This window comes from Buceros rhinoceros, unplaced genomic scaffold (genome assembly GCF_000710305.1).
Source record: "Buceros rhinoceros silvestris isolate BGI_N320 unplaced genomic scaffold, ASM71030v1 scaffold8232, whole genome shotgun sequence".
NCBI lineage: Eukaryota > Metazoa > Chordata > Aves > Bucerotiformes > Bucerotidae > Buceros > Buceros rhinoceros.
In genome coordinates, this window is record NW_010398373.1 from 82,706 (window position 1) to 100,579 (window position 17,874).

General features: G+C 36.2%; 1 protein-coding gene across 1 annotated transcript in view; it reads left to right on the plus strand.

The window, feature by feature from the left end:
- The window catches only part of AKAP9 (A kinase (PRKA) anchor protein 9), a 117,267-nt gene that overhangs the window by 82,298 nt on the left and 17,095 nt on the right, over positions 1-17,874 (plus strand). The window contains exons 25-34 of the mRNA XM_010131077.1: positions 1,509-1,721; positions 4,207-4,439; positions 6,931-7,050; positions 10,008-10,184; positions 10,289-10,393; positions 10,814-10,966; positions 11,226-11,405; positions 14,398-15,483; positions 16,560-16,706; positions 17,074-17,577. Coding sequence (XP_010129379.1) covers positions 1,509-1,721; positions 4,207-4,439; positions 6,931-7,050; positions 10,008-10,184; positions 10,289-10,393; positions 10,814-10,966; positions 11,226-11,405; positions 14,398-15,483; positions 16,560-16,706; positions 17,074-17,577 — 2,918 coding nt within the window. The remainder of the gene's footprint in view (positions 1-1,508; positions 1,722-4,206; positions 4,440-6,930; positions 7,051-10,007; positions 10,185-10,288; positions 10,394-10,813; positions 10,967-11,225; positions 11,406-14,397; positions 15,484-16,559; positions 16,707-17,073; positions 17,578-17,874) is intronic.

Here is a 17,874-nt window from a genome sequence, read left to right on the forward strand (position 1 = left end):
TGCCCTCTCGACTTCCCATCTGTTAAGTACTCATTGTGAACAGCATCTGATGCGGTTGGATTAACTACTAGAATTTGTATTTTTGAATTTTTGAAATGCTGTTAATGATGTTTCCAGTTCAGTACTTTTAGTTTCAACAGCCAGTCCCTCTGTGCAGTTGTGTTCTCTGTGAATGCAAGTCTGGAAGGAAAGATTGGCCAGCGGTGCGTGATTGATATGCGCGAGGACCAGACCTGTGTTTCTCAGCCAGTGTGTTCAAAGGCTGTTGTTACTTAATATCCTGTGATACAAAGCTAAGTGCTCACAGAGGTTTTACTTTGTCTACATTGATAACAAATGGAAACGTCTTTAGTTTTCCTATATTCTCAAGCCAGGGTGAAATCCATTTTAGTACTGACTCGAGTATAGATTTATACTAATAAAGTACTGCCATACTGAATATAGCTTGATATTGAAAAAAAATTGAAAAAAATTACCACTTAAATTCTGTGTGTTTAATAAGAAGAAACCTATGAGATAGGTGTGTATGTGTCCAACTGACAAAGTTTAGACATCGTATGTCTGACATCCTATCTGTCTTTTGGAACTGTCAGTGTCTGACATGACAGAAAATATCTTACCATGGAAATCTGGGATACCTATTTAGTACCTTCTGTCACGCAGTAAAAATGTCTTTTGTGTTCTGCAGCCGGAACACAATGTCTCCGAACATTGTTTTTCAGAACACCTGTTTCTGAAAGGACTGGTGTGAATCCTCTGAAGCCAATACGAATCTCAGTTTAATTTATACAGCTCTCAAGGAAATTAACTTTTTTTTCCTAAGTCTATAAGTTCCAAAGATAAATCTTTGTGCTCACTTCTGCATCATTCCAAGATGGTGCCATTTCTTACATCCGTAATATAATTCATAAAGCTAAAGTAGAGCTCCCCCTCAGATTCCTAGATAAACTACTTCACTGTGAAGCAATTTCTAAAAGCATACGAGATGTATTCTCAAGGTAGCGTCCCAAGTTCTCTCTTAAAAAGATCATTAATTGTTTACAAGGCTTTTGAGAGTGATTTGTGTACTAAATATGGTTTCGATGCCTTATGATGTTGAAGGCATCTATATTATGCCTGACCTACAGGAGCCCCACGATCTCACAGAAACTGTTGTTAGAGACAAATGTCTTGAGGCACCTAAAATGGCCCTGGCATGTGAGTTTATTTAAAAATTCTAATTTCTCTTGTGTTTATTGAGCGCTTATTTATCTTTGGCTTTGGAGTTCCTGTTTGCTCCAGAGGTCTTCCGCTGAGGTAAAATTAAGAGCTATATCTGGTCTTGTGTTATCCTTTCTGTATCTTGCTCATCACGGAAGAACAGCAAGGACAGGAGCAGAAGTTGGCAGGTGCTGAGTGTCTAGCATGCATGTGCATTCATGTGAGAATACTATAGTGACTTCACCATGCAAAAAACCGAATTGTTCTTTATTGTCTATTAAATCTGCCCCCATATTGGTGTTCTACAGGCCTCATTGATGGTTATGCAGATGAAAAAGCATTTCTGGAAAAACAACTCCAGGAAAAAATAGATGTAATTGACCATCTTGAGCAAGAACTACTGTGTACAGGTAACAAATTGCAGGAGTTAGAGGCTGAACAGCAGCAGATCCAGGAAGAAAAGGAGTTACTCTCCAGACAGAAGAACGCCATGAGAGCAGATGCTGGGCCAGTAGAGCAGCGTATGTATTCCTCACAGTCTTTCTATGAGATTTTCTTATACTTTCAAATGAAACAATAAGTAATCTTGGTGAAGGTTCACACACACACACACACACACCCTTGTAATCATGAATAAAAATGTGACAGGACAAAATGTGGTATTTTCATACCTGGTGCCTAATGTTAGCATGGTAAATTTTCTTGATATTTAAACAAAAAATTACTGAATTTTCAGAAGTGTGGAGTAATCACGATTGTTCTTTAAACCAGCAGAAGCTTGATATCTCTGAAAATCAGGGGTTTTCTTGTATTATTGCTGGAGAAGCGAGCACCTATGGATAAAAATATTGGTCTAAATACTTTCCGAACAGTTTTAGAGGTACTAGCAAGTATACCTACCAGAACAGGATTGAACTACACGTGATGGTCATACTTATTTTAGACATGGAAGATACGCTTTTCTAACATACTGCTCTCTTGGAGAAGAAAGGCACAAAAGTTGCATCATAAGGAAAGCCTGTTATATACCAGTAATGAAAGCGTTCAGCACTGATGGTGAAAATTCCAGATAAATACCATGTCAATGTAATCTAACTAACTGCTTACTCAAAAAAAAAAAAAAAAGCTTTTATCTTCATGAAGTAAATGTGTCTTTTAATTCTTCCTTAAACTAATAAATTAATCTTTTATGTTTGAGAGGGAAAGAAAATTAAAACAGTGGTGTTTTAAGAAGTACTGGTCCTTCAAGGATTGCAGTGCTTACATTGTAAATAACAGGATGAAATAAGCATTTTAACTAATTTCTAAATGTTTACAGCAATCTACAATATTGCTAGTTTTGTAAATTACACATCTTGGTGTGTATTTGCAATTTCCTGTGTCTACTGTGTGTAACCATCAGATTTTAAGAACAACCCATTGCTTCCTACTTTGTAGTGAAGAAGATCCTTGCCTATGACTCCAGTTTAATTATTTGTTATAGGTTTTAGGTTTCTAAGTACTTTAAAGTTATTTTTATGTATAACAACTGTCAGGATAAACATAATTCTATAAACATACGTAGGTACTTATATCATGCATATCAGAATAACCTACCACATCCCCCAAGTTATCTCAACAACTTTGTCATTAAATGCCACATCTATCTTTGGCTTCATTTTCTCTTACATTGTTGCACCACAAGAAAACTGTAGCTGGCATGTGAATTACTTTGCTTCTTTGTTTTGTTTTTCTCTCTCTCTATTCTCCTAGGCCTAGTAGATGCTGCAGTCGATGCAGCTTCCCAAGCAGGTGTGTTCGTATGTTGCATGGCCAATCTGTAATTGGGTGGAAGACTTACATGTACTGACATGGTTAATCAGGATTATTGGGCTTTTTGGCTTACTGACATTACTTGTAATTCTTACTGGCCTGCAGCTTTGATGTTGTGTTTCATACTCAGTTTTACATTTCACTAACAACGTTTCTTATCATTTCTGATCATAAGCAAATTCATGAATAACCATCATCTTATTCACCTATGAATTACAGATACTTAGATGGTATTGGAGGGATGTTTTTGTAGCCTTTTTTTTTTTCTTTTATTTCCAAATATGGATGAGTGATTCATTATGATAACTAACCACTGTATTATATGGATATATAATGGTTACGTAGAAATGAGAATTCATTAAATACGATGTAAGATGATGGTGCCTAAAGGATCTTTCTGCTGTAGTGAAAGTAAATTGTATCGTTTCTGTCTAAATATCAATCACTTTTGAAAGATTCTCCAAATGTAATTGCATTTTACAGTTTGGATTTTACCTCAAGGGATTCATACAGTTAGTTAATACGTACTTCAATGGGCTGTGGCTTAAGAGTCTTTAATAGAGTGGTTTGGGGCTTTGATATATATGCTTGCCAGCCTTTTCATGAGGACTCAAAATGTGGAATCCATGCAGTCACTGAGTGTAAACTTGCAGTTTACAAAGCTTCAGTTACAGGTCAGTAACTTCCCTCTCTGTCTGCCTGGCAACTTCGCTACGTCTTTCAGTATTTCCTTCAAATTGTATTCATGTCTCACATTAAATGATGAAGACTGGGAGTGGATTGATTTTACTGACGCTGGGGATGAGAAGAAGGTTGGGTTTTCTGTACTCCATTGTTAATCTCTGTGGTGACTCTAGCTGTAGTTTGAACCCATGAATTTTCTTTCCTTTCAATTATACAAAGACCTTTTAATTTATTTGAAACTTAAACAGGGAAGTGATATGATACAACTTCACCAACAGTCATCTGAAGACTAGCTAAAGGATAGTAATTTTAATACGAATTTGCTTTACTAGTTATCTCTATTATTTCTCAGAAGAAAAAACATTTTCTAAAAAACAAAATAGTAAAAACCCAAACCAGTTCACATCCTTCTGCAGAAGATGGCATGGATACCTTGGGGGTGGTTTTGGTTCATAACTTTACTAACTATTCATATCTAAGACTAGTGTGTGGTGCTTTCATTATAACCAGAATTGCTGGAGGAAACAGAAAAGCTAATGAAAGAGAAAATTGAAGTGCAGCGTCAAGCTGAAAAAGAGTATGATGATCTTCAGAAGCAAGTGAAAGTCTTGGAAATAGACTTGGAAGAACAGGTCAATCGTTTCATAGAGCTAGAGCAAGAAAAAAATGCAGAACTAATGGACTTAAGGCAGCAAAACCAGGCTTTGGAGAAGCAACTTGAGAAAACAAGAAAATTTCTAGATGTAAGTATGGTAAAAGGCAAGTTTCATGAAGGTGGGTGGGCACCTCTACTGAGGTTTGGTTCAGTGGGAAATGCCTTTTTTTTTTTTTTTTTTTCCCCCAGATTTTGAGCAAACATAAGGAGGCACGCGATAGTAACAGTGTTATAGATTCCAGCTCAGGAATTTAATTAACGTTGAAATTTGTTGTATGTCTAAGCATAACTTAATGGGCTTCTTAAATGTTTAAAATAGCGGGAGACTTCTAAATTTGATGATAATAAATAAATTTTTGTGACCTTCATTTTTAATAGTTTGTGAAATTTCCATGTCTTTCAATAAAGTCTGTGCAAGGTCCTGCACCTGGATCAGGGCAACCTCTGATATCAATACAGGCTGGGGGATGAAGAGATGGCGAGCAGTCCTGGGAGAAGGACTTGGAGAGGGTGTTAGTGGATGAAAAGCTGGACATGAGCTGGCAATGTGCTCTCGCAGCCCAGAAAGCCAACTGTATACTGGTCTGCATCAACAGAAGCGTGCCCAGCAGGTCAAGGGAGGTGATTTTCCTTCTCTGCTCCACTCTGGTGAGACGTCACCTGGAGTACTGCATCCAGCATTGGGGCCTCCAGCACAGGAAAGACATGAATCTGTTGGATTGGGTCCAGAGGAGGGCCACAAAAATGACCGGAGGGGTGGAACACTTCTGCTGCGAGGACAGGCTGAGAGAGTTGGGGTTGTTCCGCCTGGAGAAGAGAAGGCTCCGGGGAGACCTTTTTACAACCTTTCAGTACTTAAAAGGAGCCTACAAGAAAGATGAGGACAGTCTTATTAGCAAGGTCTGTTGTGATAGGACAACGGGTAATGGTTTTATACTAAGAGGGGAGATTTAGACTAGAGATGAGGAAGAAATTTTTTACGATGAGAGTGGTGAAACACTGGGACAGGTTAACCAGAGAGGTGATAGATGCCCCACCCCTGGAAACATTCCAGGTGGGGTTGAACAGTGCTTTGAGCAACCTGATCTAGTTGAAGATGTTCCTGCTCACTGCAGAGGGGTTGAACTAGTTGACGAGACATCCCTTCCAATCCAAGCTGTTCTATGATTCTGTGAATTAAGTAGTCAGCTTTATTTGTACTCAGAAAGCATAATTTCCCTAAGTTTCTTCTTTAGTCGTCTTTCATAGTACCTAAGAATCTGCTTCCAGATACTAAGCTACACCTTCTAGCCAGTGTATTTGTCCCTGTTCACAATGGCAGCTGCCTATTTTGTACCCAATTTCTTGCTGCCTCAGGCTGTCTCTGCAATTTTGTTTTAGACTCCACCCCGTTTTCAGCAAACACCATCTTCCTTGCCTCTTTCTTTTCCCATTTTATTCCTGTTAAGTGCCCTGTGCTGCTCTTGGGAGACAACTATTATTTCTGTGTCTTGCCAGTTAACTCTCTAGCTGACAGCAGTAGGGTGGAATAATTTTTTGCAGAATAAATATAATATCCTATGGCACCTTCTCAGTGTGATCTATTTCTAAGCAGTTTCTAGATACTTCTTAGCACAAATAGATTTGCTTTATTTCATTTTCTACAGTTACAAGATTATTTTTCTCACTGAAACTAGTCTGTCATAATAGGACAAAGTTCAGAAATAACAGCTCCTATTGCAAGTCCCATAGTCATTAGTGCATTATGATTTGGAATTATTGATAGCCTGAACAGGGAGTTATGGACTACTGAGAGAGTAACTGTCTGTAATAGCAGCATTGGAATTCTAGTGTTTTCTTAAAATAGCAGGTGAGTTTTTAAAATCTGCAATTTTTAAAGATTGAAGTTTTATTCTGAATTTTTGCAAAATACTGTGTTGCTAGACAGAAGGATTCCTCTTTGTATCTGATACTTCAGCTACTTTATTTTAATGCATCTGATAAGGTTTGTTTGTTTTACAAAGTGGCCTTTAAAGGTGATGCTTCACTGGATGCTACCAGTTGCACATTATTTCCTATACAAAGAGGTATTTCCCAAATGTCAGACTGCGATTTAACAACTAAAAATGTTTAAATGTAAAACTGAAAAGCAAAATTCAAACAATTCGTAGTTTTGGGTTTGATTTTTTTTTTTTTTTGCTTTTGTCTCCTCAGCAATATTAACACAGAGTTAATTTCTATTCTTAATTTCTATTCTTAATTTCTAATTGCGCTATTTATATCAAAGACAAACATTAGGAAAGAAAATCATAAAGTATTGGCTTAGACCATTTGTGTGTTATACCAGGAACAGAAGAAACAAAACTACAGTTTTTGTGAAATAATACTGAATGTATCTGTGGTCCTAAGTTTTTTAATCTTTATTGACCCAAATGATGAAAGAATTTTTTGTTAATGGTGGTTGCAAGAGGTTCTGCTACCTGAAAAATACTGACATATTCTTACCAGCCTTGCCTTAACAGAAATAAGAAGTAGTAATACACTTAATTTAGATAGTTTTTAAATCAATTGGTATATCCACATAATTTCTTAACTTTCAGGAGCAAGCAATTGACCGAGAGCATGAGAGAGACGTATTCCAGCAAGAGATACAGAAGCTGGAACAACAGCTTAAGATTCCACAAAGGAGTCAGCCTGTCAATGAACATCAAACCAGAGAGGTAACACACTTTATTACTTGTACTCAATGGATATAAAAGACAAGTTGACAGCCGTCGAGATACTGTAATGACGCTCTTTTGTGTTGTACCCAACCTGCATCCATTTGCAAGCCAGGGAAGTAAATCCACTTAGATGAAGGGTGAGGTGTTGGGGGAAAGAGGAGAAGGTCTGTTTCGGGGTTTTTTTAGATTGGTTGGTTGGTTGTTTTTAGCAGTAGATGTGCAGACACTTTCAGAAAAGGTTCTTTCATATAACTTAATTTAGAAAATCCACTCTTCAAAAACCTGTGGAAACATTCAGGACTATTTTAACAATTTCACACGTTCCAGCGTTGTGACATCCCATTTATAGCACAGATGCACAACTGAAGGGATTAAGTTACTAAGGTTTAGGCACCTGAGATGTAGTAGCGCTCTCTGTGTACAGTTGAACCTCCTCTGCTGAAACAAGTTCAGTGACAGTAGAACAGCAGCTCAAGGGAGTCACAGAAAACTCTTAGACCTAGCAAAATCAAGACAAGTGGCAGCAGTGCAAATGCTATGAAGCTTTGGCATGTTTTGTTTGACCTGTTTGCCAATTAAATTGCATTTTCTTTTTTGTGGGTTTTCTTGTGTCCTGCTTTTTGAGCAAGGCTGATATTTTCGCATGGTTTTCTTTACTGATTTTCAGTGTTAAAATGCCTCTTATTAGTTGTACTGCAATTTTCAAATCAAAGTTCTTACTGAGGTAGTTCAGTTCCTGTAATTCAATGCTTAAATATTAGCAATATTTAATATTCTGTATTATATCATTCAGGACCATAGACAGTCACAGGACATAAATTATTGATATATGTGAGATATAATTTGTCAAAATACTTACAATCTACAGATTTAGAGGTTTATTTCGTGGAGTTTTTTCATGTATTTTAAATCAAAGGTTTGTAAGAAATCTTACAAAGTATTCAGTCAGTACTATGTGATACAGCTGTCATCAGCCTCTGTGAGCAATGAATCTTCTGGAAGTAACGGTATGTGTTACCAACACATATGGAGCATCTACGTCATTCTATTGCAAAGTGTGTGCACACTCCTTTCCTACTGACACGTTCCACAGAAGGAGGAGACTTTTTAGCACGATTAGTTTACCTGAATCCAGGATGTTTATTTTGAGTTCATTTCATTATGTGTCTGTTTATAGTTTAGCGTAGCGGGTTAAAATTCTCACATTAAAAAAAAAATCTCCCAAGGAAAAAAATAATTCAAATTTGATAGCATAATGAAATTTGCCCTATTTTTCTGTACAGAATCTATATGTAAAAATCATCCTGGTTTATATGCATATACACAGGTGTTTATACTCTTTAATTGGTCAGATATACTACAATAGGAATTTAAAGCCTGCTTTAAAACAAGAAGACAGCTATAACTGTGATTAAAATTTTGATGTTTGTATCAGATGTTTTTAAAATAGAAGTTTTACTAGGTAGGAAGATAAAGAATAAGATAATGTCTGTAAGTACCACAGCTGTAGCACCTACGTTAGAGCTGGATGGTGTTGAATGTAATACATTATAAATTATGGCTAGAATTTTCAATAGTGTATTAGATCTACATTTGATTTTTATCAAATGAGGCACATAGTCTTACTGTATAGTCTATTTTGATATCACAGTGGTACTTGAAATATTTCATAAATATATGTTTTATCATTATTTCTCATGCTTTCTGAGGTAGCTGCTTTATTTTTTCATGGTTGCACAGTGTTTGAAATGCTCTTCTGCTTTGTGTGGATGCTGTGAGCATTTTCTGTTGATAACTTCATTTCTTTTTTATTGTTGTTTCAGCTTACTCTGTCAACTTATTCCAGGGAGGGTTGTCAAAAAGAGTCTGCTCTAGACTTGATTTTTCTTTTTCCATTTCTCTCTCAGGACTTTTCTGTGGTTACTTCAGACTTTGATGTTGCTCATGGATGGATAACGTCAATAATATCATCCTGTCAGCTTTATGTTCTGGCCCTCTTCTCTCCTATCTATTGAAATGCTTTGAGTCTTCTGTCTTTTGGCTACGTCGTACCTTCCTAATTGAAAATACTGAAATCAGTTTCCTGAGTGGGACAAACATTACTTTCCATGTCTCTTGCTCAATTACTTAGCATAACTCAGGTCTTACCTCTGCATCAGGCCTAATACCATGGATTTGTTGTTACACATCTTTCTTGTCTGTAATTTTGATTAATAATTTCTGAAATACTGCTAGAACTGGCATCTTTCCTATCCCTACTGCTTCAGTTACTCTTTTAAAAAGCAGTTTCTGAGATGCGAACATCTGAACTACTGAGATTCCAAATGCTTTATTTGGATGATTTGTCCTCTGTAGAAATAGAAAATGTATCCTCCATCAGATCTGTTTGGTTCCGTTTAGCAAAACCGGGAATAACCCAAAACTTCCTGTGTCTTGAGATTGAAGTATAGCAATTCTCTTTGATGTTAAAGACCGAGTGAGTTTTAGGGTATGTCTGAATGTCACTGATCAACTCATTACTTTGAATAACTTTGTCACAGATTTGTAGAAATATGATAATCCTCGAAGATGCAAATAGCATCTTGCTCTTAGGGTCAAGACATGCCATCCATGTATGTTAAAGGTACCTTTTTTAATGGACTGCATAGGGGTGCCATGCTACTCTACTTGCTTTTAACTGACTAGAGAGTCTGAAGGCTTCGGAAGGACAAGGTCAGTTCTAGAGGGTAGGTAATATAGCACAGAGCATATGACTTATTTAGAAATGCTGTTGATATATGTTGGATGTAGCACTACAGTATCCTAACTTTACATTCTGTTTCACCTGAAGAGTAGCAGTTTGGTTATGAGAAAAAAAGAGGTTTTCTGTGTCAAAAACGTGTGCTGTTGCTATTGCTAGCAAATCCTTCCAGTCTAGTAAGATACATTAATCTTCTTGCCATATTTGTCACCAGGTTGAACAGTTAACAAATAATCTAAAAGAAAAAACAGACAAATGCAGTGAGCTTTTGCTCTCTAAGGAGCAACTTCAGCGAGATATACAAGAAAGAAATGAAGAAATAGAGAAACTAGAATGCAGGATAAGAGAACTGGAACAAGCCTTAATCATCAGTGCAGACAACTTGCAAAAGGTATTGCTTGGTGTAAAATTATCACGTATTTATTACTTCCTAATTTTCCTGAGAATGAAACAGTATTTTATTTGTTTATTTATTAATGTTGTTTATATTTAAAGGTGGAGGAAAGGAAACAGTTGGGCACCATCATCGTAAAGGGAGAATTACCTCTTGAAGTACAGCTGCAAGCTGAGCGAGAAGCTGTGGACAGAAAAGAGAAGGAGGTAAAATCCTATGAAATATTCCATATTTCCGCTGATGTTCTGGCTTGTCAGCTTTTGCTTTCTGTTGAGTTTAGTGAACTATACAGATGACATTTTTTAACAGGTCAGAAAGACAGCAGTCCATATCCCTTTGAAATTCTCTTGTGAGCCATGATAATTATCATTGTCTGTGTTAATGCTTATGACTTACAAGAGTTTATCTGGAATCAAAATTCAGCCCACTTCATTGTGATTTTGGCTGATTTTTAGTGGGCTTTTAAATTCCATTCAGTTTTAAGGACTCAGAATGTTACTGAGCACACGTTCTTTTGTTAGTGCATTCCAAACCAGTTTACTATAGATGTTGCTTTTGAAAATTACGACATTTAACTTTTGGTATGGTTGTTTACTCTGTTTCCACCATTTGTTATGGAAACATAGGTCACGAACCTTGAGGAACAACTGGAGCAGTTTCGAGAAGAACTAGAAAATAAAAATGAAGAGGTTCAGCAACTGCACATGCAGTTAGAAATTCAGCGAAAGGAGTCCACCACACACTTGCAAGAACTTGAAAGAGAGAACAAATTATTTAAGGTATGTGTAACAGAGAATCCTAGAGCTTTATTCTCTCTCCTCCCCAGAAATAAATTCTTGGAAAAAAGCCAGCATGCCAAATTCTTTCTTAAGCTTTCCGCAGTTCAACTTAAAAAATATTGAAAGGTCTTACAATTACTTCTCATTCTGTACAGCTTGTTTATTTTAATTCCTGTACTTTAAATATTCATACAATAATATGCTGAAAACGTTGAGTACAACTGTAATGTGTTTTTGGATGGTGGGGTTTTTTTGGTAGGATGAAATGGAAATACTGGGACTTGCTATCCAGAAGTCTGAAGATGCCACCATAAAGGACCATCATTTAGTGGCTGGAAGGCTCGCTCACATCATGCAAGAAAAGGAACAGGAAATAGAACATCTTCATGAAGAAATTGCAAAACTGCAACAGCAGCTTGAAGTCACAACTGACAACAAAGTATTTACTTTTGAAATCTTATTCAGAATGCTACGTTGTGTTGCTAGCTGTTTAAAGAAAAAAAAAAACCAACCTTGCCCCCCCCACCAATTACATGACCTTCTATTGCTGCCTTAATTTAAAAATGCAAATGCATCGGTTTCAAGCAACACTTTAATCCTAATCTGTTTTTCCTCTTTTATCTCGTTTTTTTTTTTAATGAAGTATACTTTTTGCTTACTTTTCTTCTTACTGTTCTGCTTTATTTCTACTTGAGTTTTTGACTTAAATTCTTCTTCATTCCTTATTCTTCTACTACTTCTGAACATTTAGTATGTAGGTAGCTGAATTTAATCTTAACATTCATTCTACCATCTTCCCTACAATGACATCCTTTCAGTGTTGTGTTTCAGTAGCACCTGCTGCATCATGTTGGATTTTATAGGGTTTTTGGCAATTGAGCTTTCATGCTCCATGACCTTCTATAAATATTTTGTCAGCATGCCAATGGCAACATCTTTAATCCAGTTTGAAGCATGATGGATGTGCAAACAAAATGCTGTGTTTTACTGCAGATAGAGAACAAGAAAGAAAGAAGCAGATTTATCTTTCTTTTATTTACTAAGATTTAACACCTGTAGATTCCTGTTATTTTTCAATTATATGTTTTTATAATAATGAGATCCATTATCTTCTGGCTTTCTTCCATTTTATACAGATATAACACATTTGATTTCAACAGAAATACTACTTATTTTACATTGTTTTGACAGTAGAAACAGGCCTTCAGACTCACATTTTTTTGTAGATAGAAAATAGGATTTTTTCAGTGGATGAATTTTGCATTCTGACCATTTTAAATGTGAAAATTTATTAGTCATAAGCTTTAACCCTAAAGCAAGTATTATTCAGTAAGGTAAGAACAAGAATTCTGTTACCCCTCAGGAGCTTGTTGAACATTTAGGGCAACATTCTATTAGGACATGTTGAATCCACTAAAAGAGCTGGATAATTACACTGAGGTTGTACGTGCAAAATCTAGTTGTAATGAACCTCAGAGAATAATGACAAAACTTTGGATTGGACTTAGGAAATATTTAGGAAAGATCATAGTTCAGGAATCCAGAATGGTTCTGCTTTATGCAATGATTGCAGTAACATGGTCAGATTTCTTGCCTTGAGAAAAATACTCATGATTTGACATAATTCATTTTAATGATTGGTTCTTCTCATGTTATATGAAGTTTCATTTTCTTAATTTCATCGTCTTGTTCAGTTATATTCTCTAGGACATTAAATAATTACTCTGCTTGATTATGAGATCAGTGTTAAATACGAATAGATTCTTCTTAGGTTAATCCTTTTCCTATGTTGCTTCGACATTTTCATCCCACTAGGTGCTTTTCTTTTAATTGCTGTATTTGCCTTCTGTTGTCCTTTATTCCATTATGTCACGAAGAACAGAAGCTGTTATGCTGGCTTCATAGCAATAACCAGGATCACGGTTCTTTTCTTCTGAAAACCAATGACTTCTTCACATTTTATTGAGTGTTTTTGAGCTTCCTCTAGTCTCTGTGGAATTCTAAAAATAAGTTCATGGTTGGCAAATCAGCCTCTCTAATTTATATGGTCACATGTATAATTTATTTTTGTAAATATTATACTTATTACAAAGTCGTCTTACTATTCTATTTAACTAACTAAACCTAATGAAGTATTGAGAGATAAAGGAAAAAGCATAGCTATTTTAGTAATGAATTTCGTAATCTTTCTTATCTTCTGCATTTTTCTTTTCTTCTTCATATTTCTGAAAGTCTCTTTTACAGTTCCTACCAATTTTAGGTACCAGAACTGATTTTATCATACCTCTTTCCGATTATTTTTGACAGATTTCCTTCTGTGTTTTTCATTTCCAGCGTAGAAGCTCTGTTCACTACAGATCTCCAGACATTTCCTTAAGAAAACATATCCACTTTGTTTCTTAGGCTTACTACTTATAATCTGGTCTGTCTTTATGTTGGCTTTGTAAAAGTTTTTTTCGTCATTCTTCTACCCTCAAATGAGAATTTGCTCCTACTGCAATTTAACAAGCAGGGTTTTTAGTGAATTTTATAACTCACTCTACTGGAATCTGATAACTTGTCTTATTCCTTTTGCTAAGATGTTTTTATTTATTTAGTGTTCATCAATACCAGTCATTCCTTTGTGTCTACTCATCTATTTCTTGTTAGAAGCTGATATAAGATGGCTTCTCTTCTCTGCATCGTCAAGTCATCACCCTCACATTTGCTCAGTTACATCATTTTATAAATTTCTTGGCATTTTGAACCCATTACACAGCCCATAATTTTAACTGTCTTTAGAACTAATCTAAGCAAGTAGTATTCTCACTCTCCTCATGTCTTCACCAATCTCTCTTTGAATTTTATTTGGATAGTCGTATACATTTTAAAATAGATTCTTGTGTGATTTTGTCTCTCTTTACTTTCATTCAAACTATAGCACAATGAAATAATTGTGCTCTGGGCCTATGGGTACTATTTGCCCCCATGATTTTGTGCACAGCTGCAGATGTGTATGCACACACCCATATATTTAGGTTTGTGATAGGAAATGTCAGAGTCAACTGACAGGTATTTTCTGAGGTCTCAGACTAAAGAGCATGTTATAATGGTATTTTCAACACAATTAATTAAAGGTCTATTTGTATTTAATATCCATCTTAATTGGCTGTGCCTGATATAAATCTTTTGGTGCGTTTGCATGAAGTATCTAATCTAACTGAACATATCTGACCTGTATATGGTAAGCGTGAGAATTTTTTTTAAAAAAGGAAGTTCTTTGTGTAATCTGTAAGTTTTTGGTTTCTTGGTTTCTTGGAATTCTTTGAGTGAAAATAATATATTAATCATGCATTTTATAAGAAGATTGAATAGCAGACATGAAAAAATTATCTGAGGTTTTAATAGTTACCCATTATGAATTTCTGTTCTTGTAATTTTTTTTTTTTCAGGTTATTGAAGAGCAAAATGAGCATATACGGGAGCTTGAAGCCCAGGTAGAATGTCTGAAAAGTGATCAGGAACGTGTGAAGAAAAAAAATTATGAGGAAGTGGAACAGTTGAATGATGTAATTGATAAGCTTCAGCAGGAACTGGCAAATATTGAACAAAACATACCTGCAGACACTGCTGCTTTTCAAGAAGATGCTGACAGTCTGAAACACACTCTTGAAACACTTCTGGCAGAAAAGGAAGCTTTGGAGAAGCAAGTAGAAAATGTAAATGTAGAGGCATCTCGAACAAAGAATGAACTTGAGGAAACTAAGTTAAAAATGAACCAGCTAAAGCAAGAAATAAGCCTGTTAAAAAAAGAGCATGAAAGAACGATAGAGAAATACAAGTGTGCACCAATGAAAGTTGATAGGGAAGAAACGGAAGATATAAATGGGAAAAGTGAAAAAGTGGAAGAAGGCTTATGTGAGAAGTTAGAGTTGCTTGATCGCTCTCAGCTTACATCTTCCGATGAGAGTACAAGAGTCACCATTAGCAAGTCGGAGGTACAACTGCAGCAACTTCAGGCATGCATTAAGGAAAAAGATTCAGAACTGTACCAGTCGTGCAGTATAATAAAACATCTGAAAGAGCAAGGCAAAGTTGAAAGAGAGACACTTGGAAAGAGGATAGTAGAACTGGAAAAGACACTAGTAGAAAAAGTTGCTGCCGCTCTTGTGAGTGAGGTTCAGCTAACTGCAGTTCAAGAGCAAAGGAAATTCATGCAGGAAATTCAGGAAGCTCCAAAATATGTGGAGGAAGCAAGTAAGAATGCCCAAACAGAGGGTTTGAGTGATAGAACTGAAAACGAGACGGAGTCAAAATTATCACTCTTAACAAAGAGGCTTAGTGAAATGGAGGACCAACTGATAACAATAAATCATAACTTGGAGCTAGAAAAGGAAAATGTAAAAGTTGCACAAAAGGAAGCTAAAGAGAAAGAAGAGAGACTCTTAGAACTTCAGCATTTACTAGAAGAGGTTCAAGAGAAACACAAAGGAGAGGTTCAGAAACACATTAAGCGAGAAGAAATGCAGACATATCAGGTAATTAGATGCTGTTTTCTTTTGGCCTGTTTTCACTAAAATTGTTATTTTATGGAAAAATTTAATGAATTAAGCACTTGTTAATGAGACTAGTGATAGGAATACTCTGCTGCGTGGGGTAGACCTTCATTTCTCTGTTCGACCTCTTTCCTTGAGTTACAAAGCAGAGATGGATGGTATTTTAGGTGAACCCCAATGACAGTTTCCATTTTACATTAAAAACACTCTGCCTTTTCATGAATGTAGGGTGATTTTGAATTTTGGACATATACTTTCTTATTCTGACTTTGAATTAATATAGAATGGAGTAAATTACACTTTTACATGGCATAGGGATAGAGAGATAAAAGTTAAAATGATAAAAATTATCTGAGAGAGTATTCAGAATTATAAGAGTGTGATAGCAATTTGTCTGTACAAGGCTTTTTTGAGTCAGGAAGTTGTTTGATGTATGCTTTGATTTTGGCTTGCTTTTTCTTGCTGTCCTGTCTTGATTCCAAAGATTTCCTATCAGTAATTTTTACCAGTATACTTTTGTCTTGATTTCCAGCCACCACTAGTTATGCTGCCTCTGAATTTAAAGTCTTCAGTCAAAGTTGACTGTGCTTGATAGGTCAAACATGGGCTTGATTGCTGAAACTCTTTAAGTGCAGAGATATCATGGAACCCAGTGCTGGACCAGAGAAGGTTCTAAGACCTTTCATCCAAATGCAGATTGAAAGAATGTTACAAATGTCTTATAAATTTAATAGAATTATCAGACTTCATATTGTGCTCTGTGTTGACCTTCCTTCCTGTGCTTTCTACGTGGTGGTGCCAATTTCTGCTTGTCGTTCAGAAAACCTTCCATGCTTGTCTTTCCTCCCACACTTATACGGTTTTTGGGAATTAATCTGGGAAAATGGTCTTTGTCTTAATTTTTTGTGGCTAGGTTAATCCAAATAACAGACATTTGTTTTCCCTACGGTCTTTTCATTTGTAGCTTTTGTAAGTGGGTGCGAAAGTGATCAATGCTGTTAATACTTGATTCTTTGTAAGATTCTTCACCATTTTCCATACCTTGTGTTGCCATGTAGGCAGGAGCACAACTCATGGAAAGCCAAAAAGAAAATGTGCTTATTAATGAGCTTGAACTAGAGCAAGTTAAAGAAGAGGCGGCTGCTGCTAAGGAAGAACTGAGCAGTTACAGAGAAAAGGCAGAAAAACTTCAGCAAGAACTAGCAGTAAGAACCAGAGATGCTCCATATTGCATTTAAAGCAAATGACTTACTGTGCAAATATGCATGCTATAGGGTTTTTTTTAATCTTGTACCGAGAATGCCAGTCACTCGGCACCTGCTGTCAGCGGAATAGAGCTGGTGCTGTAGACCAGATCTTCACTTGTTACCAAAGTAGGTAGTTTTACAGTTCATTATAGTGTAAAAGTGGATCTAGAGCTCTATTAGGAGATAACATTTGTTACTGTGTGTCATAACTGCTGCTTAAAATAGAACTAACCTGAGCTCTAATGGTATAGAGGGTTGTTTGGGGTTTAGGTAATTTTTTTAAAGTATTTGGAAGAACTGTAATTCATATTCTTTATATTTACAGGTAAAAGAAGCAAGTCTGATACACCTTCAGGAAGACCTGTGCAAAGTCAAAGAGAACCTAATTCAAGCAGAAGAGAGGCTTGCAAGTTACGTGAGAAAGGACAAGGAAATGGCAAAAACTGAAGGCAAAAAGGATGCAGAGGTATTGTGTGATTTGTCAATCAGTGAGTCTAAGCTGATTAGAAAAACATCATCATCCCAAACAGACAAGATTGTGGAAATCAACAGCTGTATCCAGACTTCACCAGTCCTTGTTAAAAATGCAGAAATCCAAATTGATTTGCAAAATGGATGTTCTTCAGAAGAGGTTGCAGAAATCATAAGAGAATTTACTGAAAAAATAGACCAAATGCAAGAACTCCACGCTGCTGAAATCATGGACATGGAGACAAGGCATATCTCTGAATCTGAAGCATTAAAGCGAGAGAAGTTTGTTGCAGTTCAAGTATTGACTGAAGAATGTAATACTTTAAAGGAAGTCATAGAAACTCTGCAGCCTAAAGAGGTGTGTAGCCTATTTTATATTTGTTGAACTGCTTCAGTTTGTGCTTTCGCTTCTGCTACAGAAATTCACATTTAACATCTATTAAGTGTGAACCACCACATGTCGAGGATAGCTTTTAAGTGTTCTAATGTTTCCATGGCCTAGGGAGAGATTGGGAATCCTTTCCTCAACAATTTAAACTGGGTAGTGTCCTCGGCTACCGGATGCTTCCTTGGACCTGTCTTGCTCGGGCACTACTGTAGGTCGCCCTTACTGAATGCCATCTTTCTCGTCCCCTTTTGGATTACTTTGTTTGCA